This window comes from Heloderma suspectum, chromosome 3 (genome assembly GCF_057233095.1).
Source record: "Heloderma suspectum isolate Gila_16-S chromosome 3, 16-S_ref, whole genome shotgun sequence".
NCBI classification, from domain to species: domain Eukaryota; kingdom Metazoa; phylum Chordata; class Lepidosauria; order Squamata; family Helodermatidae; genus Heloderma; species Heloderma suspectum.
The window spans coordinates 48,803,920-48,830,203 of NC_139460.1; the positions used below are offsets into that span (position 1 = coordinate 48,803,920).

The 26,284-nt window shown below is 42.3% G+C and overlaps 1 protein-coding gene across 1 annotated transcript in view; it reads left to right on the plus strand.

Moving 5' to 3' along the window:
• The first annotated feature begins 297 nt into the window (after positions 1-297).
• The window catches only part of ATG3 (autophagy related 3), a 34,862-nt gene continuing 8,875 nt past the window's right edge, over positions 298-26,284 (plus strand). The window contains exons 1-9 of the mRNA XM_084843149.1: positions 298-480; positions 8,211-8,252; positions 10,334-10,383; positions 14,464-14,534; positions 17,505-17,612; positions 17,899-17,948; positions 19,336-19,414; positions 24,560-24,594; positions 24,805-24,963. Coding sequence (XP_084699275.1) covers positions 409-480; positions 8,211-8,252; positions 10,334-10,383; positions 14,464-14,534; positions 17,505-17,612; positions 17,899-17,948; positions 19,336-19,414; positions 24,560-24,594; positions 24,805-24,963 — 666 coding nt within the window. The 5' untranslated portion in view covers positions 298-408. The remainder of the gene's footprint in view (positions 481-8,210; positions 8,253-10,333; positions 10,384-14,463; positions 14,535-17,504; positions 17,613-17,898; positions 17,949-19,335; positions 19,415-24,559; positions 24,595-24,804; positions 24,964-26,284) is intronic.

Below are 26,284 nucleotides of genomic sequence, written 5' to 3' on the forward strand. Positions count from 1 at the left end.
TTACGATGCGGGGCTCTACATTTCTATCTCTATGGTGACACTCTCCCGCCTCAGCCTCGAATACGTTTATCTTGCTTTTGTGCGCAGGCGCAAGAGTTCTCTTTCAAGGCGTGGGAAAAAGGCGGCGTTCCGCGACCGCCTCAGGGGAGAGCCGGGGGGGAGAGGGAGGAAGGACTCGACCGGGTCACGTGCCAAGGGAGTAGCTCACGTGGTTCCTCACCCCCGTTGGATGTGGTGGGCGGGGCGGGGCGGGGCGGGGCGGGGGAAGCGTTTGGTGCTGGGATCTCCCGGAAGGAAGGAATAAAGAAAGGACGGACCGAAGGAGCGAGCGGTTGGGTCTGCTGAGGGTTGGTTGGTGGTGCCGAAGGCAGGAGCTCGGCTCCGTCCGGCCACGCAGGGCGAGGCAGCATGCAGAACGTCATCAACACGGTGAAAGGGAAGGCGCTGGAGGTAGCCGAATACCTGACGCCGGTGCTGAAGGTACGGAGCGGGGGGCGGAGCAGCAGCAAGAGGGAAGGGACGGGATCGGTCCAGCTTTCCCTACTCCGGCGTTCTCCAGATATGCTGGACTTCAACGCCCATCATCTCCAGTGGTGATGGGAGCTGTAGTACAGCACATCTAGAGGGCACCGGCTTGGGAAAGGCTAGGGCAACCTTCCCCATCTCGGCGCTCTCCATATGTGTTGGACTACAACTCCCATCACCCCGTGGCTCAGGTTGATGGGGGTTGTATTCCAACACATCTGGAAGGCTGGGCTTGGGCGAAGGCCTCCTCCCCTTGCCTCAGGAAGAGTCTGCTTCCCCCTTCATAAAACCCAGCTGAGCAAGAAACGCAAATCCAGTCAAATCCTTGTCAAATCCAGGCAAGGTGGAAGTAGGCGCCCCTCCTTGGCCTCCTCTGTCGTGGGCCCTTAGGGGAAGCTGTCCAGCGCCCTGTAGAACTGCACGTTTACTCTGCAGATTAGTTTCTCCTAGGCTAGGGCGGTGGTAGTCTCTTGCTCTCTGACCTTGCTCTGCATGCGTCAGGGGCTGCGTATCTCTTGCATGTCATGGCCCTTTTGGCCTCTCTGTTTACATTCTGCATTTTTCCATACCTGGCAGTGGGTGGGATGCATTGTCATATGTTTTCTCTGCCAAGTGAAGGAGCAACACTTTGTGAATTTCGATGAAGTGGATGTTAGTCCATGAAAAGTGATGCCACAGCGAATCTGGTGTGGCACGACTCTAAGCATATTTACTCAGAAGTAAGTCTACTGAGTTCAGTGGAACTTAACTCCTTAGTAACTGTGTTTAGGGTTACAGTCTTAGAGCAAATCCTATGCTAGCTGGGACTTTAGGACTTTTTCCTGTCTAAACATGCATACGATTGCACCTTAAGTCCTTAAGATGTGGCAAGTCTGTCTGCATTTGCTGTAGGAGACTAATGTGGCAGCTACTCTGGAACTACCTCCTGTGAATGACATCTCTCTACCCTATAGAGCTACATGGGAAGATATCTTCCTTTCCCTGAGCCTGTAGTCTTTATTTATAGTTTCAGAGGTATGTAGAAGAAATGCAGTTGTGCATTTAAAATCATACAGAATGGATACTTACTTCCTTGGTCGTGGAGCAATATATGTGTATGAGAAAGCTCAACAAGACAGCTGCTTCAAATAAATGCTGCTTACAGCACACTGATGTATGCAAGAAAGACCCATATATGCTGTATAGATCATTCTTTGACCAGTGGAATTGCCATAATTTTATTCAAGAGTCATAGAGAAGATAGGAAAAACCCTGGTGATGTGAGAGTTAGGAGTTATAACTTTTTAATTGCTCTGTACACAACTGGCATTTAAAAAAAGGCTGATGTAGACTTCTGAAATCTATGACCAAGGCTGTCAAATATTTTAAATTACTGGTTTTTTTGTAGACTGCAGTACCATAGAGCTTATGGGACCGGCTCCTTGCAGTCCCAGATAATTGTCACTTTCTTCTCTCTGTGGTGCTTCTTGCTTTTTACCAATGAGTGGGGGAAAGATGGTGAAAGTGGAAAAAAACAAAACAAAACCTGTAGGGCTGTGCAAAGCATGAGGATATCAGTAGTCTTTGTTGTGAATGTAGTGGGAGTGGGTGTTGAACAACTGGCCTGTGGAATTGTGGGAGAGATTCTTGCTATTATGGAGTCTGAGCTGAGCTAATACCAGAAGGCAAGGAGTAATAATGAGGCAGAAAGTTGATCAGTGGGTAGGAAAAAGAGGAAAGTGCTGTGAAAATGACTGCAAAAAACTGGGCTGGAAGGCAAATAAAACTTACATTTTCTGCTAGGAGATATGGGTGTGAAGACTTCATAGTTCTGAATCTGCTCCCTGAGGTGCTGCTGACATCTCATGACTTTGTCACAAGATACAGTAGTGGAGACATGTGAAGTGAACATGTGGCATGACACACGTACAAGCATACGTAATTTAATGTGATCTACTTGTTCTTGTATCAAGCCTTTTAATGGGTTTGTGGCTGTATAATGAATTTGCTTGATTGTATCAAACCCACTTATTAAAAATTTTCTGCCTCTTTTGCTTGATGAGGCTTACATTTTATAATTAAAATCCTGCATTTAATCTTCAGTTCCGGTTTGTTAATGGTCTACATACCTTCAAATTCCAGAAACCTCACAAATATTTAATTCTGTATATTTAAAAACATATACAGAAAAGCTCACTAACAGAATGATGTAGATTTATGTTATGAAGGATTTAAAACAAGATTTACCCCTCCCCCCAAGTAACCTATAACCATTCTGTAAAAGTTGCTTATGAATCTTAATAGCATGGAATACAAACTTGTAAAGTGGTTCAGTTACATAAGATTGCATTTCTATGATGGGATGGCCATATACCACTGTAAACACCTTCCTGAGAAGCGAGCAAACGAAGAAAATAAATGTGGTTGCTTTCTGTCTCTAAATTTACACGATGTATGTATTACAGTTTTTAACCTTTCAGTACCACGTGGACATGATTAGCATATGAAATGCCATTAAATCTTCATTCCAAAATAGCTGAGGGAAGAATACTGAAGTGAAAATGTAAATGCTTTCCTATAATTTGGGACAAATAGAGACTTCAAACAATTAGCACAGTCTCCTGGTAGATCCATAGGGCGGTATCCAACAGGGCCACTACACTTATGCATTTGATGTAGTGCTATCATGAGTTTTACCTATGACTTTTACCAGGAAAGGGAATGCAACCCTGTTACTCTTACTCGATCTCTCAGCAGCTTTTGATACTGTTGACCATAGTATCCTCCTGGATTAGGAATTGGGGTCATTGTTTTACAGTGGTTTCATCTCTATCTGTAGGGTATGGTCCATTGGGTAGCATTGGGTGGCTGTACCTCTGCCCATGGCAATTATGCTGTGGGGTGCCACAGTGGGTACAAAGTTGTGGGGGGTGCTTCTAGATTCACTGCTATTATTAGAAGCTCAAGTGACTTATGTGGCACGAAATGCCTTTTACCAACTTTGGCTGGTATGTCAACTGCACCTGTTCCTGGACAGGGGTAGCTTAATCACTTTGATCCATGCATTGGTAGCCTCAAGACTGGACTACTCTGTTGCTTTCTATATTTGAATATATTCAGATGTCAATATTTGAAGGAGAGATGTGAAGGCCCGGAAAAAAACCTGGAAAATTCAGCGAAACAAGTTTTTTCAGTCATGGGGGTAGGGTGATCTGTTTTTCAGGAAAAAATTGTCTTCCAGGAAATTTTTCCAGTCACTCCTATAACCATCATTATGTTCTATTTTTCTCTAAAAATAGAAATCTCATCCAATAAATTCCATCCCAAAGTCAAGCCTTGCCTTCTTTCTACTGGCTTCTCTCCTAAGCACTGCAGAGGTCAGACATTTGGATGCAACTATTTTTATGCAAATCATCTGACAAAATCAACTTAAGTTTAGAATTTGCCCCTGTGAATCCCACCTGCACCCCAAACAAAAGTTGTGCCAAAGATTTCTCATAGAAGACCCTAGGGGTAAAAGAACATTGGCTCCCTTTTGTAATATAAAATCTAACTATAGCCTTGACTGTAGTTGGGGTATATACTGGGCCAGTTTGCACAACACGACAGTCTACTGTGTGTTGTCAGCCGTCTTTTGGTGCTAGTCACCATTTTACATATTCAACCCCTGACCAAGATTAATGGTTGGAGGTTGTAGGGTTGATCTACAACATGATCTGTTGTAGGGTTATGCAAGGGCTGTTTAACCTTCACACCCACAGTGCGGTTCACACTACACGACCACCTCCTGTTGGAGGTTGAATATGTAAAGTGGCCCCCGTGGGTGACACAGCTCATTGTGAGTAGTGCAAACCAAGTCACTGTAAAGCAAAAAGCCTATGAGCTGACCAAGATAAGGAAGACTGAAATATGGTACCTATTTATTTATTCACTTTATTGGTCACCATACGACGCATTGTTCTCAGGGTGACTTCTATAAATATACCAAGTATTAAATTTTGCCACTTGTCTGTAAGATGCCTATCCAACACCATCTGGCTTTCACAACACTTTTGGAAAAGACCATAACCTTCATTTTATCACAGTTAATATATAGTAGTTTTTTTTACATGAAGAAACCAGCAGCAAATCGAGTATCTAGCTCAACTGATAACTAGACTAGTTGTTTTAGGTATAATGTTTAGAAAGGAGAGAGTTTTAATTTTGAAATGTGGGTGACTGGAATATATTACATTTGCAATTTCTTCTAGTGAATAATTACCACCAAATTTAACACTGAGTTTCAAACTAATTATGCTTTTAAAAATCCACTTACTGATCTTTGATCTTTTCCTTGTTCCTTACCAAACTTAACTTTCCCACTTCTTGAGATATGGAGAAGTTGTTTCCTCTCCTTCCGTGGACCTTGTGCATGAGTTACATTTTCCAGGTGTAAAAATATTTTAAAAGCCAAAATTTATTGTAAACATGCAGGAATCAAAGCTAACCTCTATTGCCATTCAGTAGGAGCTGCTTCTTGTCTTTGTCTACAGAATTTAGTTACAAAATACTATTAGCAGGAGGTGTGTACCTGACAGTCTGGAACATCACAATTTTTTTTTTTTTGAATGATTGGTTGTCTCTGTTTCTTGTTTAAACAGATAGGAGAAACAGCTCTAAATAGGAAGATCTAATTATGTAAAACCAAGGATGTTGACAGGAGTTCTCAGATACATGTAATGCTTAAAATGACTTCAGTCGCATTCAGAATTGAATAGATCCAAAACGTTATTCCTTTATATACAGGGATCCACATATGCAGTGACCAGAATGTTCTTTCTAATGATCCCTTGCAACTGGTTGCCCAAGAGGAAAACCTTATGCTCCCCTTCTCCAAATTTTTGGCTTGTTGCAGAGATCTTGGAAGAGTAGGGAGAAGCGTCTTGCTTTTTACATTGGATGTGTAAAACAGATTGCATCCCTCCCATAGGAACATTTATTAAAAAAAAACAAAACAGAGCTCAAACGGCATATGAATGATATTTCTCTGGGACCCTCGAAATTAGTGTTTCTATATATGTTTCATAATGCACAACATCAGGCTTTTTTTTTTACAAATGTACAAAAATTCCTAGCTCACATTGATAATAAAAGATGTATTTCCGTCTGCCTGTCAGCACCATAGTGCCAAAACTGTGAAACCCAGCTCCCTGAAACTTGGCATAAATGCTAAGGGGCCCCTGGGGTGTGCACCTCGGGGTTATATGCCTAGGGGTGCCAGCAGACATGGCTTCACTCAGATGGGGCATACACAACGTGTCCAACCACAATAGCTGCTTAATGTTGTTTGAAGGCTTTGCTGCATCAAGCTGAGGGCTGTTCCAAACCGTGTGAAGCTGAGTCCATTTACTAGTGGCACATACACGTCTCTTAAAACTTTTTAAAACGTTGCATTGTAGAAATGTGCTAGTTCAGTGATGTGAATAGGGCTTGTGAATTGCTTTTAGGAATAGAACTGTCAGGCTCATAACTGAAACTTATCTTCATGAACAGGCCTTGTGTCGGGTTGGCATAGGCAGGCAGCTGTCAAGAGCCCGTTCCTGCTCTGACCCTGCCGCCAGGGCTAGACTGCTGCGGTGCTGGCTTTTCCCATAGCAAGTGAAAAAGGAGGGCTGGCTGGCGTGGCAGGGCCCATCCTTAGCACTATCCCAAGAGCCAATTGGAGGGCATTGCCATCCCTATTCATGAGCAGGAATGGATATAAAACTGACCCTGGTGTCCTTGAGCTATGCATTTCTAATTTCTTTCCCTTTTTGTTCAGTTAAAAAATCTATGGCTTCTAATTCTTAATTTCCACTTGGATCTTTGTGTGCTTCATGAAAGAGACAATTCATAAAAGTGGAGAAAGAAAAATTCTGATTTTCATATTAGCAAGTTTCCTGAGTGTATTTTCTGGGGCGGGGGGGATTTTATGCTTGCTTCAGATGATTGAAATGTAAGTGGAAAGCAAGAAGTGTCAGAAGTGACATTAGATAAAAGTTTGTATTATATAGCAGAATTAATTTTTGGCAGATTCCTGATTTTGAAGAAATCCTTGATTTTCTTCAATACTTGATCATTTTTCCAGGAAGGTTTAAGCGTGTTAAAGTATTAATTTTGTTACATTTACTTCCTGCCCTTCAAGGAGCCAGCTCAGAATAGCCTACACAAGACTATCTATCTTGCAGTCATCCTATGATGTAGACAAAAGCTGAGTGACAGTAATTTACCAAGGCTTCTTGGCTGAGAAGGGATCTAAAGCTTAGTTTCCAGTTGAAGCTCTAGTCACTCCCTCATACTGGCTTTCTGTGCCAGTAGAATTGGCTGGGTTCAGATAACATCATAACCCACACTCAAGGGTTGAATATGGGTTGTCATTGAATTGTGGGTTGTTGTTGGAACGTGGGTTATCGTGTCGTCTGAACCCAGCTGCACTAACGAACCATGATTTATTAACTGTGAACAACCCATGAAGAGAACCCATGGTTTGTTGTTGGGTTGTGAACTGTGGGTTGTTCATGGTTAACAAACCCTGGTTTGTTATCACAGCTGGATTCAGACAACATGATAACCCACATTTCAACAACAACCCATGGTTCAATGACAACCCACACAAGTGTGTATTATTGTGTTGTCTGAACCCAGTCAATATTTTTGATTTCTTGTAAGTTTGTTAGTTTTGCGCATTTTGGGCCAGTTCACACGATCACCAAGGGTTACATAAGCCACACTGGCTTGTTTAATCCTTGGCGTGTGTGGGGCACAATTTACCTAATTACCCGCCCGGGCGCAGCTTGTCATGTTCAACCCTGGGTGGCATGGCTTGCTAGAGGGGGAAACAATCCTCAAATAATCCATGGCCGGGTTGTTGGTTTATTTTGGGGTTGTTTCCCCCTCCAGCAAGCTATGATTCCTGGGTTCAAACGACACAAGCTCTATCCAGGCAGGTAATTAGGTAAATTGTACCCTGCACGCACCAAGGATTAAACTAGCCACCATGGCTTGTTTAAACCTCGGTGATTGTGTGAACCAGGTCTTTTTGTTTCATACTGGTGTGAAATGTCCTGACTAATGTCTAAGGATGATAGGAGCACGTTAAGAGCTACTTAAGTAGGAAATTGTCATAATGTTATAGCATGCTACACAGAGCAAGTATACTGGTGCCTTACACCACATTGCGGTAAGTATACTCTCTGTCTGAGATAGAGTTTAAAAACCAGGACCAGGTAGCAGTGGGGGTAACTAAGCTTGAAAAGTGTTGTGTTTGAATGCCTGTTGAAAGGCACTTGAGACCACTGAATCAGCAGTTTCCTTGGAGGGCTCTGAAACTCTGCAGTAGTTCTCTTCTTTAGTTCTGATTGCGTTTTGCTGTATGAACAGTAAAGGCACTCATTATTGGTGGTGATTTTGACTCTTTAGAGAAAACAGCTGATCTGTTTTTGCATTTAGGTATACTCTGATTATATGGTTTTTTGATAACTTCTCATTGTTCTATGTGCCAATGCGTTCTACGGTTATCTACTAAGGAAGATGGAAAGGCTTCGAAAGTAAGGCCTGCAATACCACACCAAAGGAGTGTCTGGCCAGAAAGTATGGGTGAGATGGGAATAGTATAATCTTTTTAATCCTAAGACCTTTTTGGTTTCAAATGTTTGCAGATATATCACTTCTTCTTTTTTTCTGTGTAGGAATCAAAGTTTAAAGAAACTGGAGTTATCACTCCTGAGGAGGTATGTGTACAATTGTTCACTTGTTTTTCAAAGTAACTTTCGAAAGCAGTAAAACATGAAGTTCCTATTGCAGAGTTCGCTATTTCCTCTTAGTGCAAACAGGAATTGGGACAAGATGCTAAGATACGGTTTATAGTTAAAGAAATGTTTTCCTGGAAAAACCTGTCAAAATTATGAAAATGTCAACCATTTCTCTGCCACCACTAAAGCTGCAGTCATATGTATGCTTACCTGGGAATAAGTCCCAGTGAAATACTTGGATTTGAGTAAATGTGCATAGGATTGGACTAACCTGTTTTATAGCTATTTTAAAATGTTATATTTTAATGGTATTTGGAAACTGCCATGCAGATTATATTAGTGGAAAAGCTGACACATTTCTTAATTTAATACTGTTTTATGCATGATCAAAGAGGTTTGTAAAAGGAAATGTAGAAATATTACAAAATCCTCATCTGTTTCCTTTTCTACGGGTTTCTGCAACAGCAAACTCAGGAGTATTCTTAAGTACTTGTTAACATCTGTCCCAAGCAGTACTTTTTTTAGTTATTCCTCTATCATGTTTTAGCATTCTCTCAGGGTCAAACTACATGTTACGTTAACTACATTGTGTGTTCAGCTCACTTTCTTTTTCTTTAAGCAGGTGGGCCCAAGATCTGGATTGGGAGTACAGCACATGGTTTAATCATTCCCTCCCAAAACTCTCAGCTGCCCCATGTGTAGCAGAAGAAAAAGGCCTCTTGGGGCCAATGGGAGGCTTTTTTCTTTCTTCAACTGCTGCATTGGGGAAGGAAGAATTAAGCCTTCCCTCTCTGCATGTGGTGGTCTTGATCTAAATTGGGGGCCTGTGTGCTTACTTTAGAGCAGGGGTTGGCAACACGCTGTCCCCACCCCCCTGGTGCAGCCCCGTCATCTCCTGCCATGCCACTGAATTTAGCAGTGTCGGGAAAAACAATCCCCTAAAAGCGAAAAGGCGGCTGTAGCACTGCGATGGTCAAACTTTATTTTTATTTTTTTCTGGAGCACCCTACAGCCCACCAGGATGGTAGGGGACACTTGGGGGCAAAAATGGCTCCCAGACCTCCTGCAGTTGCCCACCCCTTATTTAGAGTAAAGAAAAACAAGATGGAGATGTGTACTATGTAATTAACATAATGTCTAGTTTGATCCTCAGCATGTCGGCTCTCACTTTTGTGCTGCTTCACTCATAAATGGGGGATGATGCATCTCGCACTACTAGTCTAGCTGTGGATCGCCTCTATGTATACGTGTGTAGCTTCTGTTTGTGTTACTCTGTCAACACAGACTTAATTTCAGAATGCCGAAGGAAGACTTTTTTTACCAGAGTATTCACTAACAAGAGTTTTTCATCTTTAGTGGCAGTGTTTCTAGATTCCTTTTAATCTGTCTACATGTTGTCTCGTACCGAGTCAACTGAACTTAGCTCCCTTCATTGCTTGCCTGCCTTGTAGGCTGCGCCTCAGGCTGCTTTGAAACATAACCCACAGTTTCCGTACAGAAAATATTGTTAAGTTAGTGATGTCTTGTTTTCACCACTTGTAGCAGCAGGATCTAATGATATAGGCTTCTGTGGAGACAGGTTAGCTAACTGTGCTGTTAGGTAAACATTTCTTCTGGTGCTTTGTAGTGGACTGCCTAAACAGAGATGTTCCTGGTAGTTGTTTCTTTGGGGCAGAAATAAGGCAATGGCTGTACCTCACTTTCCAGGGTACTTGATGCTGCTATAAATAAAGGGGGAAATGGCTTGTCTGTCATCCTATGACTAGAAAGAAACAGGAGCTTGGTTAGATGAGATAATATCTGTGGTATTGGTGATTATTGAATGCATGATTCTTTTGGCATTTGAGGCCAGCTTCTAGACCAAATTTTGTGATTTAGCGCACATGGGCCACTTACTCCACTTGGTGCCTAGATGATCCAAGTAACTGAATCTATTCAGGAATCCAGCTCCTCCTTGCAATCAAATTGTATGGATATCCCATGTTCAGACAAAATATTTACATGTGTGTACAGCAAATGTTTTCATGAGTGACAATGTTCAACCGCTTTGTTTTTGGCAGTTTGTGGCAGCTGGAGACCATTTAGTTCACCACTGTCCTACTTGGCAATGGTAAGTAAGATTCCACAAAACACTCATTACAACAGCACTTAGGGATGGCTAGCACATTCACTGTCTGGGGGTCATGTATATGTGTGTATTTTCCACAGCATGTGTGTGAAGTAATATGGGTGGCATGTGTAGACTCTTGATTGGTATAATCCTCCCCCTGCCTTTTTTCTTTTGAGAGGGAAGAATATCGTAAAGTGGGCATGTGGCTGTGTGGATGTACTACTCACGTCACACATCACTACTTGAGCATAGTGGGAGGACATGGGTGGACACAGCTCCTCATTGAGCATCAAATTCTTTATTAATGGGTATATGAGTAGGCAAAGATCATATTCGTTCTGTGTAATTCATATGTAATAGCTTTGGTCTAATTCTATGCATACATTCTACCAGTTCGTGTCTTGGCAACAGGGTGGATAAAAATAGATTTAATTTTTTTTTAAATTGGATTTCTAAAATGAATTTAAAAAATCCTAAATTCCTCATTTAAAAAACAACATTGTTACAATTAAGTCTCATCGTGAAGATGCTAAACCTATACTTAACAGCCTCATAAAAATGAATTAATGGTTCTATCACACTCACACTGGTAGGAAATTCAGTCAACATGGGCATTAATTTTAGTCTTTCATCTCATGAGCATAGCTTTGTCCAGCCTAACTACATGCTCTTGCTTCTTGGAAATTCCAGGCTTTCAGTTTCTGTTTCTCTGACTAAAGTTACATGTGCAAAGATACACTGGATAGGATTGTTGTTCTGCGCTTATGTGATGGTAGAGCTGGGCCAAGCAAGGTAGAGGATTTTTTTTTTTAATTGAAATACTAAGGGTGCAATCCTATGCATGTTTAGACAGAAAAAAGTCCTACAACTCCAAGAATTCCCCAGCCAGCATAGCTATGCTGGCTGGGGAATGCTGGGAGTTGTAGGACTTTTTTCTGTCAAAACATGCATAGGATTGTGCCCTAAGTTTCCCATAAATAATAACTAGGTTAACATTATATGGATATTAACTTGTTAGCCATACAGTTAATCTCTAAATTGAATCAGTATTTCTACCAGATAAATTGAGTTATAGAGGCTTTTGTATGGAAACAAAGACCCAATCCAATCACTTCTCAACTATGACTATTGACACTCTACCTACAAAACATAGGCACTTAATTTTCACCTGATGAAAATAAACTTTTCTAGTTTGTCCAGTAACTACCAAACCTTGCTTTGACCTATCAGTTGCAGGCATTTCATTTTTGTTTCCTGCTTAGTTTCTGGGTTGTTCGCTAAACTGGATCCTAAGTGGAAGCAGCGAGCAGGTAGAAGGCAGTTTTTGTGTGGTCCTGACAACCCATGGATTGAACAACCCATAGGTTGTCATTACGTGTGAACCAGGTGATGCAAACCACTTGTAAAAATGGAACAGTGTAAATAATACTTTATTTAGTTGTAAATTAACACGGTTAATTTACAGTTAACATGGTTTAGTGGTCAAATTTGCACTGTTGTTCAGAAAACGTATGAAAAGTGTCAGTGGGAAATTTGATTTAAATCAATGATTTAAATCAAAGTTTTTTCTTGCCCATTGAAATCAGTGATTTTCAACTACCTTGATTTAAATCAATCCACCTTGCTTGGCAAATAATGTACCAGGCTCTCTGTTAATTGGGCAGAGAAGTTCTACGTTCATGATAATCTGGTGTGTGACTATCTTGAAATTGCTCAAGATAGTTGTCATATTGCTTGTGAGCTTGTACTGGTTCCATAAACATTACAGCTAAACTGATTATCTGATAAAGGCAAATATTAAATATACCAGAAGAGTGTCTTAGTTGTAAAATAGCAATACATTATTAAGGAAACTTTGGGTTTAACTCCTTAACTTGGCATTCTTGGTTTGGATCCTGACTAGGCTTCCGCAAACAGAAGGCTTTCCTTTCATGGACAGGATTGAAATCTAACAGAGGATTCTACCAATAGAATGTGGGGAGGGGAGGCAATTTTGCCAATACCCCCTCCCTTTATAGTTCCCCTTTTCCAGGGAGTCCTGCAGCCCAGAGCAGATTTATGGTGGGGGGTGGGTACAAGGGAGGAAGGGGGAATGTGGAAAATCATCCGCCCCCCTTCCATTGGCAGAATGCTGCTCAGGTAACACTTCTGCCAACGGGAACAAAGTCAGCATCCCAATTACTGAATTCTTTAGGGTTATTGGAGTGATAGGATTGAAAGATGCCAGTCCATCAGAACTTTCATGAAGCTCTGAGCTGCTCCTTTGGCTTCATTCATTCATTACATTTCTATACCACCCAATAGCCAAAGCTCTCTGAGCATTTCACAGCATGATAAAATACAATACAAAACCTTTAACGTTCAGAAATTTAAAACAGTTTAAAAACAAGTTAGAAACAATTGAAAATAAAACTGCCAGGATGCCCCATCATATGTTGTCAGATGCTTGGAATAGAGGAAAATCTTTACCTGGTGCCAAAAAGAGGACAGTGTTGATGCCAGGTGGTCCTCAGTGAGGAGAGAGTGTTCCATAATTGGGGGGCCAGCACCAAAAAGGCCCTCTCCCTTGTTGCCAGCCTTCAAAACTACCTCAGAGGAGGCATTCGGGGGAGGGCCTCAGATGTCCATAGTGTACAGGTAGCTTAATTAGGGAGAGGTGCTCCATCAGGTATGGCCAAGAGCCATGTAAAGCTTTATAGGTCAAGAACAGCACCTTGAATTGAGCTCAGAAACATACAGACAGCTAGTTCAATCAAGCCAGAATCAGTGTTATATGCCCAGATGTTCTGGTCCCTGTTATCACTCTGGCTGCTGCATTTTGCACAAGCTGCAGCTTCCAGACCATCTTCAAGGGCAGCCCCATGTAGAAGACATTGCAGTAATCTAACTTGGAGGTTATTAGAGCATAGACTACTGAAGCCAGGTTATCCCTGTCCAGATAGGGGTGATATATGTCATCTCCCGACATAGGTCATCACACAGGGTGACCAAGGGTGTTTCCACGCCAGAACTGGGCCTGAATCCCAGCTGAAATAGATCCAGATAATAGGTCTCATCCATGGATGAGGGAGCTCTTATTAAGCAACCGTCTGGCATTTAAGTGCAGCATCTGGAGAACTGAGGGCAGGCTGATAGGGCAACCATCAAACCCCCGGGTGGGAGGAGGGCCGAAACATGGCACAGTCATTAAGTATCTGGGCTGCATTACCCTTATCTGGCTAGCCCTTATGTCAACCCATGTCAGTACGCTAATTGGCCCTCCTCCAAGTCCTCCCAGTTGGCCCCATATCCTCTCTCCCAGACAAATGCTCAGGCCCTAAAAAGAAAGCCAGTCTTCTGCCAAATACTCTGAAGACCAAATAGGCCAAGTGCCTGATGTGTCGCCCCTTTGGTGGGTACCCCACCAGGCAGCAACATTCCCTTTATGCCCCAGCGCTAAGAAGCTGATGCAGTATCTGCCAAGATTGGCAAATAAAGCCCCTGGGGAAAGTGCTGAATCAAGGGCCTGGTCCTGTGAGGAGACAGCACTCTGAGTCCTTCAGGAGTGTCCTGGCGTGGCACAGGTGGCTGGCAGGCAGCAAGATGGGCAGCATGCCCTGGCAGACTACCTGGGAGGCTGGTCTCGCTGTCTCCCTCTTCAAGCAGGGGGATGATAGCGCATTCAGGCCCACAGTAATGTTCCCTTCTACGTCCCAGCTCCAAGAAGATGATGCAAGAACTTTCAAGATTGGCTACAAGTTCATAAAAGGCTATTGTCTCCTTGCAACATACGCTGCAGGTTTAGTTGCCAATAAGCTTGATGAACTGGAAGTTGAAAAAGAAAATATTAAGAACCAGGGGAAGTAGCATTCTGAAAATATTGTTGTAGTTTAACAAGTAGAAATAGCTTCTTAGACCCAAAGCTTTGGGCTTGTACTTCCCCTTGTTTTGAATACCCCTCCCAAGCCACATGGCAAACCACTTTTTAAACAGGTTGCAGTATTTTTATTTCAGTTTTAGCAGAGGCATAGTGCTGCTGTAAAAGAAGCATAATTAATCTCCTGTTTGCAGATTATCACAGGCTGGCTTTGTATTTTTAAGGGCTACAGGAGAAGAATTAAAGGTCAAGGCTTATCTCCCAACAGACAAACAGTTTTTGGTCACTAAAAATGGTAAGTCTGGCATTAGTGTTGCGATGTGATGGAATGTGTACTAGCCACAGGCTTGCAGCATTATGCTTTTACATCTAAACCTATAATTGAACAAGCTTACTATAGGCACAGTTCTGCATTTTGAAATGATGTGAACTTTTGAACATCTTTATGCAGTGCACTTGCTGATGGTTTAATGTGGTCTGTATTGCCTAGGCTGATCTGGGGGGTGGAATGTAGGGTGGGTAGGTGTTCTTTCTCATGGCAGAAGATTAGACAGGGGTTGCTTCCAGACAAGGCTTTTATCGTGCCATTACCGTGCCTCATTCACATAATTTTACATTGGGTCCAGGTGACATCTTCCATTCATAGCCCTCCCATGCTTTCCCACCAATGCTTCCATTTTTTTCTTACTGAGGGAGATCCGTTACGTAAGAAAAGATGGAACAGCTGCACAGTGCCTTCTGACTGTTAGCTAGGACTCCTCCATCTGGAAGACCCTAAGTGGCTTTTTGACCCCTTCCAACTCTGCGTCTGATTTGAGAGAGCATTCAAAGACTAGACCAGTTCTTAACAAATGTGTTAGAGTTACTGAATTTAGGAATAAGTGTAGCCAACTAATTGTTATGTGAAGAATGACATTCTGTAGTATTTTGTGTAGTATGTGTGCATGTCACCATCTAGCTTTTATTCGTTACACTTCTCAAGCTCACATTCATCCTTCTTGAACACGGATGACATATTTGGTCTCACTGTGCTTTGTTCAAGGATGGCTATATTCCTATCTTTACTAAACATGCCTTCCTTTGGCTGCATCCAGGAAGTAATTTGTATCTTTGTAACCAAATTTGGAACACTCAGCAATGGCCGCAAGACTGGAAAAGGTCAGTTTACATTCCAATTCCAAAGAAGGGCAACGCCAAAGAGTGTTCAAACTACCGCACAATTGTGCTCATTTCACATGCCAGCAAGGTGATGCTCAAAATCCTACAAGCTAGGCTTCAGCAGTATGCGAACCGAGAACTACCGGAAGTACAAGCTGGGTTTCGAAGAGGCAGAGGAACTAGAGATCAAATAGCCAACGTTTGCTGCATCATGGAGAAAGCAAGAGAATTCCAGAAAAACGTCTATTTCTGCTTCATTGACTACACTAAAGCCTTTGATTGTGTGGATCACAACAAACTGTGGCAAATTCTTAAAGTGATGGGAGTACCAGACCACCTTACCTGTCTCCTGAGAAACCTGTACGAGGGTCAAGAAGCAACAGTAAGAACCAGACATGGAACAACCGAGTGGTTCAAAATTGGGAAAGGAGTACGACAAGGTTGTATATTGTCACCCTGCTTATTTAACTTATATGCAGAGTACATCATGAGAAATGCCGGGTTGGATGAATCAGAGGTCGGAATTAAGATTGCTGGGAGAATTATCAACAACCTCCGATATGCAGACGATACCACCCTAATGGCAGAAAGCGAAGAGGATCTCAAGAGCCTCTTGTTGAGGGTGAAAGAGGAGAGTGCAAAAGCTGGTTTGAAACTTAACATTAAAAAAACGAAGATCATGTCATCTGGCCCCATCACTTCCTGGCATATAGAAGGGGAAGAAATGGAAGCAGTGACAGATTTTACTTTCTTGGGCTCCAAGATCACCGGTGACTGTAGCCATAAAATTAAAAGACGCTTGCTCCTTGGGAGGAAAGCTATGGCAAACCTAGACAGCATAGTAAGAAGCAGAGACATCACCTTGCCAGCAAAGGTCCGTCTAATCAAAGCTATGGTTTTCCCAGTAGTAATGCATGGCTGTGAGAGCTGGACTACAAGGAAGGCTGAGCGCCGAAGAATTGATGCTTTCGAACTGTGGTGCTGGAGAAGACTCTTACGAGTCCCCTGGACTGCAAGGAGGTCCAATCAGTCCATCCTAAAGGAAATCAACCCTGAGTGCTCGTTGGAAGGACAGATACTGAAGCTGAAGCTCAAATATTTTGGCCACCTAATGCGAAGAGAAAACTCTCTGGAAAAGACCCTGATGCTGGGGAAGACTGAAGGCAAAAGGAGAAGGGGACAGCAGAGGATGAGATGACTAGATAGCATCACCGATGCAATGAATATGAACTTGAGCACGCTCCGGGAGAGAGCGGAGGACAGGAAAGCCTGGCGTGCTATGGTCCATGGGGTCACGAAGAGTCGGACACGACTGAACAACAACAACAAACCATATTGCACTGGTAGCTCATGCTCCTCTTGTGAACAGGCAAACCCAATAGATTTCCATCTATTTCCAGCTGATATATCACTAGCTAAAAGAAATGTTTTAGTACTCAAATGCACGGCCCTGCAATTTGTACTGTAGAATTTAATGTTCTTTTTAGTATTCCAATTCATGAGCTCATCCAGTTCATCCTGGGTAATTTCCCAGACCTTCTGTGCATTAACAGTGTCTCTGAAATTGGTGTCTGCAAGTTTTATAAATAATTTTTACTTCCTGTCCCAAGCTCACTAATGAAAACTTCAGGTAAAATAGTTCCAAGGCCAGCCCCTGGTGATCTTACTAGTTGGTCCTTGTCTCCCCATTAACTCATGCTTTATCCATCTTATAATGCATGTGTTGATACTTGTATTTTTTGCTTTTTGTAGTGGTTCCTATATGTAGCATTGACATTTGCCTGCCTTAGTATTGTGTTACCTGTGGAAATGCAGTGATAACTGTACTGATTCCTAGATGCCTTGAATATACTTTAAGCAGCTGCTGGCTATGTTAGTTTCAACTCTGCACTCAGACACATTCCAATGTAGAAAAAGTCTCTGATCTCCAGGGCAGTAAGCCTTACTTGATTCAAACTGAATGCATGCTGCAAAAATGTATATTAAGATATGTGAAGTGTTATATACATCAGCAGTAAGTACTCTGAAAATATCCAGTTCCAAAAGTGTTGACAGAATTAATCTCCAGTTGACTGTGTGAATGAACGCTGTGTGCTATTTTTTGCAGTGCCATGCTACAAGCGGTGCAAACAGATGGAATATTCAGATGAACTGGAAGCCATTATAGAAGAAGATGATGGAGACGGAGGATGGGTGGACACATTTCACAATGCAGGTGTCGTAGTTCCTTTTTTGTTCGTTTCTCTTTCATGTCAAGCTTATAAATGCTCAGATTGTGGACCCATTCTCATGTACTCTTAAAAATGCTCCAAAGTGCATAAATGTCCAGCTGTAGAGACCATCTTCAGATTTTAGCTTCCCTCACTGAATCTGAATCTTTAGCCATTTTAAAAAGCAGCCATTGAAAATTCTCAGTCATAACTGTGTGTGGATCTGTTTCTGGTATCATAAAGTATCAGCAGGTTTATCCCTAGTTCTGACTCTATCTGTGCTCTCAACAGGCGTTACAGGAGTGACAGAATCCATTAAAGAGATCACATTGGAGAGCAAGGTATTAACTTGTGAATTTGTGAGTAATATACTGGAAGGGTAATACAGTAGAAACCTAATATAGTATACTTATTGGAATCATCCCGCTCGTTAAGGTTAAGTGTATTCCTTTTATATTTTCAATGGACTGGAACAGTATGTGGGAACCTAATATGAATCGCAGCACGCCTGTGGATTGAGGGAAGCTCTTCTGCAGATTAATATCAAGCATACTCAACAAAACCACTAAAATATTTGATGCACGCAAATGCAGAGTTTTATTACAGCAGACTAATTCTAAAATAGTAAACTAGGGCAGAGTAAAAAAGTACATTTTTGGTCCTTATGCTTTGGTGGCTTAGTGAAATTCCAGTGACTTAGGTGGGAAGTTTAAGTTGCCCATCAGCTAAACTTGTGTTTAGACTGCCACCCCAAACTGCTGATTACCTAAAGCTCTTGCATAAGGGGATGAGTGAGTTTACTTTTGCTCAGACTTGTCATACCTATAAATGGCTGAACTGTACTTTGCTCACGCTTGACAAGAATTACTTAGATCTTAACCTTAACATTGCTGATCTTCAAGAAAAAGGGAGTGGGTGAGATCAAAACTTAGCCTTCCCCTGGCAGAAGTGGGGATGAAGTGTTTTTTTCCAGTTCCCCCTCCCCCTGCAGCCACCCCGTACTGTTCTGGAAGGTCCTCCAACCCCCCCAGAGCAGATTTTTAGAGGGCAGAAGGGGCTTCAGGTTGAAGGGGAATCAGCAAAAGTTGCCTCCCGCCTCTTCTGCCACTGGAAGTATACCCTGAGTAGAATTCTGCTTGGGGAGCAAAGTCATGCTCCAAGCCAAAATAATTAAGAATGTCAATCTTTGCATGCTTAATGGCTGCTGCCTTCAAATATTCTAGCTAGAATATTAAAAGATTGGACAGTCTCTGACGCAATGTTGAAGGTGCGTGGGTGCCTCTTAAATGCTGCACAGTTTGTCAGGGCAGTACTATTAGAATTTAATTTATAAATAGATAGTGACAGAAAGGGTGGATTGGATGTAGTTTGGAACATGGTGATAGTGCCGTAAACATTCAATATTTCAGAACGCTTTCATGATGTTCAAGAAGCAAATTTTATTATGTAACATAAACCTTTCCTTTTGAAAACATTGGTATCTTGAACCAGTTGTTTTTTTTTTTAAAAAAGTTACTGAATGCATGACAAACTAAAGCAGTACATAGAAGTCCAGAGAACATTTTTGGTCCTTGTGTTTTGGGATTACAGTGAATGGCTGGTTTGCTAGTTTATTCCAGTGTCACAGACTTCTCATACATAGCATAGTTCATATTTGCCACATGAATACTCTGGCCTAGAAGTTCTTTTGAACTTTGAAATTGTAATTGCATTTTCTTGTCTTCAAAGGACAATGCAAAGTTACCAGAACGCCCAGGATCTTGTGAAGATGATGACGATGATGAGGGAGAGGCAGCTGATATGGAAGGTAATTATCTATACTTCACTAGATCGAGTTATGTAACTGAAACAAGACACTTATGCTGCCATAATTGCATTCATACAGCATCTGCCATAATTGCATTCATATAGTACCTTAACACAGATAACGTGAATCCATTTTGTACATGGACATCTTTCTGTGAAAGATTCCTTCTAGGACAGTGTTGCAAACTTTACTGGAGTCATTAAAATACATGAAGGGGCAACCCTACTGAGATAGTCAGTAGCCTCTGATTTCAGAGGCTACCGACTATCCAGTGCAGGGAGGATGGAGGAGTTCCATCCAGACTTTGGAGAGAGGGAGGGAAGGGGCCTGGAGACCGGATAGGAAGTGGTTGAAAACAGCTTCCATAGTCTCCTCCCTGTCCCCGGGAACACCCTGTTTTTGCCCTCTCTGCACTCTTTTTATGAGCATAGAGACAGTGGTAGCATGGAAAGAACCACACCAGCTATAAGGGGGAGGGGGGTGGGGAGCATGGTTTCTGGGAACCGAGGTTGGATGACCTCGGTTCCCAGAAACCAAAAAATCCTATGGCCATCTAGACTATGTCTAGCGGCCACAGGATTGCTCTCCCCAACCCTTGAGCAGGAGGATCACTTATTCCTCTTAACAAGGAGTAATGGGTTCAGACTGCAGAGATGAAGGCTCAACATTAGGAAGAACTTTGTAACTGTTAATTGTTGGGGAGTGCTGGAACCCAGATCGGGAGAGAGAGAGTGATGGGGAAATTCTAGCAGTGGAGGGCTTTAGAGACAGTGTAAATGAGGATTTGGTTGGGATTGGTTTAGGTAGGTTTAATTCTGAGACAGGAAGATTCACTCTGAGGTCCCTTTGACTTCCAGTAAGATGTCATGTGTGAAGTATTGGGCTTGAATGTGGCAGATCAGGTTCAAATACCTGCACAGTTATGGAGCTCCCTGGGTGGACCCAGACAAGACAAGCAACTCCTTTGGCTTAACCTGCCTCACAAGGAAGCAGCTCCTTCCTTCAGAAAGTAATTGGCAATATCCAGTGCTGCTGCTGTTGCACTTATGCAATTGCTGTAGTGCAAGCATACGTGACTTCTAGCGCAGCGGTAATAGCATATGCTGGAGTGACAGGTTTTCCAGGGAAACCTGTAGCACCAGCGTACGCTATTGGCGATGCATAAGAGGTTGATTATGCTAGCGCTGTATCAGTTGTGTAAGTGGAGTGGCAGCATTGGATACTGCCCAATATATCCAAAGATTCCCTCATTGGAGATGAGGGCACATGGATTTCTTCCGAGAGTTTCTATTAATATATTGTACTTGTGTTGGGAAAGCAGGGATGTAAGCGGTACAGCACTAGCCCGAGATAACTATTGTCTAACAGATTCAGCTGTTCCGTAGTAAGTCATGATTCAATGTCCATCCTAAGCGCCTTGAGGAAGTGTGGGTTACAAATGTGATAAATGGGTAACAAGATGCATTTGTTGTTGTTGTTGTTGTTCAGTCGTTAAGTCATGTCCGACTATTCATTACCCCATGGACCATAGCACGCCAGGCCTTCCTGTCCTCCGCTCTCTCCCGGAGCGTGCTCAAGTTCATATTTATTGCATCGGTGATGCTATCTAGCCATCTCATCCTCTGCTGTCCCCTTCTCCTTTTCAATCTTTCCCAGCATTGGGGTCTTTTCCAGGGAGTTTTCTCTTTGCATTAGGTGGCCAAAATATTTGAGCTTCAGCTTCAGTATCTGTCCTTCCAATGAGCACTCAGGGTTGATCTCCTTCAGGATTGACTGATTTGACCTCCTTGCAGTCCAGGGGACTCGTAAGAGTCTTCTCCAGCACCACAGTTTGAAAGCATCAATTCTTGGGCGCTCAGCCTTCCTTATAGTCCAGCTCTCATAGCCATATGTTGCTACTGGGAAAACCATAGCTTTGATTAGACGGACCTTTGTCGGCAAGGTGATGTCTCTGCTTCTTACTATGCTGTCTAGGTTGGCCATAGCTTTCCTCCCAAGGAGCAAGCGTCTTTTAATTTCATGGCTACAGTCACCATCTGCGGTGATCTTGGAGCCCAGGAAAGTAAAATCTGTCACTGCTTCCATTTCTTCCCCTTCCATATGCCAGGAAGTGATGGGGCCAGATGCCATGATCTTAGTTTTTTTAATGTTGAGTTTCAAACCAGCTTTTGCACTCTCCTCTTTCACCCTCAACAAGAGGCTCTTTAGATCCTCTTCGCTTTCTGCCATTAGGGTAGTATCATCTGCGTATCTGAGGCTGTTGATAATTCTCCCAGCAATCTTAATTCCGACCTGTGATTCATCCAATCCGGCATTTCTCATGATGCACTCGGCATCCTGTTAAATAAGCAGGGCGACAATATGCAGCCTTGTCGTACTCCTTTCCCAATTTTGAACCAATCGGTTGTTCCATGTCCAGTTCTTACTGTTGCTTCTTGACCCTCGTACAGGTTTCTCAGGAGACAGGTAGGGTGGTCTGGTACTCCCATCACTTTAAGAATTTGCCACAGTTTGTTGTGATCCACACAATCAAAGGCTTTAGCATAGTCAATGAAGCAGAAATAGACGTTTTTCTGGAATTCTCTTGCTTTCTCCATGATCCAGCGAATGTTGGCGATTTGATCTCTAGTTCCTCTGCCTCTTTGAAACCCGCTTGTACTTCCGGTAGTTCTCGGTTCACATGCTGCTGAAGCCTAGCTTGTAGGATTTTGAGCATCACCTTGCTGGCATGTGAAATGAGCGCAATTGTGTGGTAGTTTGAACACTTTTTGGCATTGCCCTTCTTTGGAACTGGAATATAAACTGACCTTTTCCATTCTTGTGGCCACTGTTGAGAGTTCCACATTTGTTGGCATATTGAGTGCAGCACTTCAACAGCATCATCTTTTAGGATTTTAAATAGCTCAACTGGAATACTGTCATCTCCGCTAGCTTTGTTGTTAGTAATGCTTCCTAAGGCCCACTTGACGTCACTCTCGAGGATGTCCGGCTCAAGTTCAGTGACCGCACTATCATGGCTATCAGGGACATTAAGATCTTTCCTGTATAGTTCTTCTGTGTATTCTTTCCACTCTTCTTAATCTCATCTGCTTCTGTTAGGTCCCTGCCTTCTTTGTTCTTTATCATGCCCATCTTTGCACAAAACGTTCCCTCGATATCTCCAGTTTTCTTGAAGAGATCTCTAGTCTTTCCCATTCTATTGTTTTCCTCGATTTCTTTGCATTGTTCATTTAAGAAGGCCTTCTTGTCTGTCCTTGCTATTCTCTGGAGCTCTGCATTCAGTTGGATATATCTTCCCCTTTCTCCCTTGCTTTTCGCTTCCCTTCTTTCCTCAGCTACTTGTAAAGCCTCATCAGACAGCCACTTTGCTTTCTTGCATTTCTTTTTCTTTGGGATGGACTGAGTCGCTGCCTCCTGAACAGTGTTACGGACCTCCGTCCATAGTTCCTCAGGCACTCTGTCTGTCAGGTCTAATCCCTTAAATCTATTCCTCACCTCCACTGTATATTCATAAGGGATATGATTTAGGTCATACCTGAATGGTTTAGTGGTTTTCCCTACGTTCTTCAATTTAAGCCTTAATTTTGCAAGAAGCAGCTCGTGATCTGAGCCACAGTCAGCTCCAGGTCTTGTTTTTACTGACTGTATGGAGCTTCTCCATCTTTGGCTGCAAAGGACATAATCAATCTGATTTCGATATTGACCATCTGGTGATGTCCATGTGTAGAGTCGCCTCTTGTGCTGTTGGAAAAGAGCGTTTGCTATGATCAGCGTGTTCTCTTGGCAAAACTCTATTAGCCTTTGTCCTGCTTCATTTTATACACCAAGGCCTTGCTTGCCTGTTATCGCGGTGATTTCTTGATTTCCTACTTTAGCGTTCCAATTCCCTATGATGAAGAGGACATCTTTTTTTGGTGTGAGTTCTAGAAGGTGTTGTAGGTCTTCATAGAACCGATCAACCTCAGCTTCTTCGGCCTCAGTGGTTGGGGCATAGACTTGAATTACTGTGATGTTGAATGGTTTGCCTTGGATTCGTACTGAGATCATTCTATCGTTTTTGAGATTGTACCCCAGTACTGCTTTTCCCACCCTTTTATTGACTGAGTGCTACTCCATTTCTTCTAAGGGATTCTTGCCCATAGTAGTAGAAACAAGATGCATACCTTTTTAAATAGCCATTCCAGAAGTGAAAAGAATTGAGAAAGGGAACTTATGTAATTATACAGGTGGCATAACTTCTTGGAAACATGTTCATCAGTGAGACAAATTAGGCAGAGAGAAGCCAAAACAGTCATCCTAGAAGAGAGGATAATATTAAGGCAACTAAAGATGACAGAATTACACCATAGTCTTAAAAGATGCACATGGCATGTCATTAAAACAAGTATATATCACTAATATAATATTGATTACATGTCCGTCAGTGTAATTTCCAAATACAAAAAATGAAATTAATGGACATGGAATGTTCTTTATTTAGTTTTGAAACTTTCGTAAGAAGAAAGCTCTGTATTTGCTCCTAAATATAATATATGCATTGATCTAGGAAGTAACAAAGTGGATGGCTAGGAAATGTAGTCAAATTCACTGTCGTCACACAAAACAAGATGGTAAAATTCCCCCTTAGAGTATGTATGTATGTATGTTTGTTTGCTTGTTTATTTTTTTCATTTCATTTCATTTCTATTCATTTCAGTATAGCTCTATCTTTACAGAAAGAGCTATACTGTAATGCCTGCTGAGGTGTGAGTGATTTTTTCAGCTTAGCATCCCTTGGGCTCTTCTTTTCCTCAGCAATGTATCTCTCCCACCTGTTGTTCCTTTATGGTCCTCTACCTTGGCCTGTGTTACCCATTTCTTTCATCCTAATCTCCATTACCCCTTGGGCTCTCTCCCCAGCCCTCAGCCTCCCTGCCTCTTCATACTGCCCCACACAGAATGATCATTCTGTGACAGCACAGCAGTTCCTCAAGTGTTTGGGGTGGAATCAGGTGACAACCAATTCTTTACATAATATAATAGTAAAGGGTGTATCTTAACTTGAGGGTTTAGTCTTAAACATTGCTGCCTGCCTTGCTTGTAAGGAACGGGCAGAAGAGCAAAAATAATGAACAGTAAAGTGGTCTCTTTATATTACTCTTTCAGAATATGAAGAGAGTGGGCTGCTGGAGACAGATGATGTGAGTGCACTATGTTCATTTGACAGCAGTAATGCATCTTTTGACCTCAATTTGGGTTCAGCAGAATACTCCTTAAAATGGCATGTGGGACTAAGTTTAAATACAATCTGTGCCTAACACCATCTAATGGCTGTAGACATGGAACTTGGTGGGGAGAAGATAACTGCTGACAGTATTGAGCTATTAACTTGTTTCTTAAATCTTGAACAGGCAACACTGGATACAAGAAAAATAGTGGAAGCTGCCAAGGCTAAAGCTGACGTTGGAGGTGGAGAAGAAGTTATTCTTCAGACTAGGACATATGACCTTTACATCACATACGACAAATACTACCAAACACCAAGGCTTTGGTTATTTGGCTATGATGAGGTACACACTTTTTTTTTCTTATTTGACACTGTTCAGAGCCCATTAGTGAAATGAGCCTATTGGCAACAGGCTATAGCAGGGATGGCAACTTGTAGGTCAGAACTTCTGGAGGACCACAACTCCCATCATCTCACAGTGGCTATGCTGATTAGGACTGATGGGAGTTGTGGCCATAGGCCAAAACATCTGGAGGACCACAAGTTGCTAACGCCTTCGTAAGAAGCCTCAAGAAACAAACCCCAAAAGAATTGCAACAAAGATCATCCAGACTTCTGAAAACAATTGTAAACAAGCCATCTGTAGCTCCACTCTTGAATGACACTAACTTGTAATTAGGGGTTCAACTAGCCAACAAGGAAATAACATCCTGTTTCTTGCTCTCCCAAGTTCTGTTGACTGCAGGTACTACTTTTTATTTGTGCATCAGCAGGATAGTTCCTGACATATGTCCATGTGTTTTGTTATGGGTGGTGCTCTTTCATGCATACAGTGCATGGCTGGTTTGCAGTGGCTTGTTGTCTTCATGCACATCACTGGGAATGAGAGGTTCAGTTATGTGTGATGGTGGAGGCTGCAGATGTGTTAAGCACATGTCTATAGCTCTGCTTAGAGCTGGTTCTTATGTTACAGATAGGCAGGGAAAGCAAAAGTGCAAGGGACTTGGATAGCTATTCTCCCACTTCCGCTGTAATGTGCAAAGCATAGATTTGAGCATCTTGTCCATAGTGAAATCCATGAGAGTCCAAAGGACTTCTGCTTCCTGCCCTTCTTTTTAAAGGTATAAGTGGGCTTTTACCTTGTCTTTACAGAAAGCAAAGCACAGGCAACAAATTAGCACACTTTTTTTCTTTTAAAATAAGATGATTGAATCTTAAAGGTTTGTGGCTGAAAAATGCCCCAGAGTTACTTGATACACTTCCAGCTGCTATGAGGAAGCCCATGTGCAGTACTCTTCCTCTTGTCAGCACTCAAGACTGCAAAGCTTTTTCATTCTTTGGTCCTCTGGCTGTTACTTGTGTTTGGCTTGGTAGCGAATGAAAGAAAACCACATGATGACTATGTATGTTTAAGAGCAGGCCTGGGTATACATTGCATTAAAAAAAATATGTGCTAAGGCATGCTAAATTCTGCACCAAGAAGAGCTAAATTCTGCAACCAGTATAAATTAGGTAAATTGGGGGGAAATTCCATACAGTGCCTTTTTAATATAATTCTGCTTCAGCTTGAACCATACGGAGATGCCGGGTTTTACACAAGTCGCTGAAATGAAATATCTTCCCAAGAATTCTGTTCTCTCTCATTCCTCCCCCTTGAGTTTTGA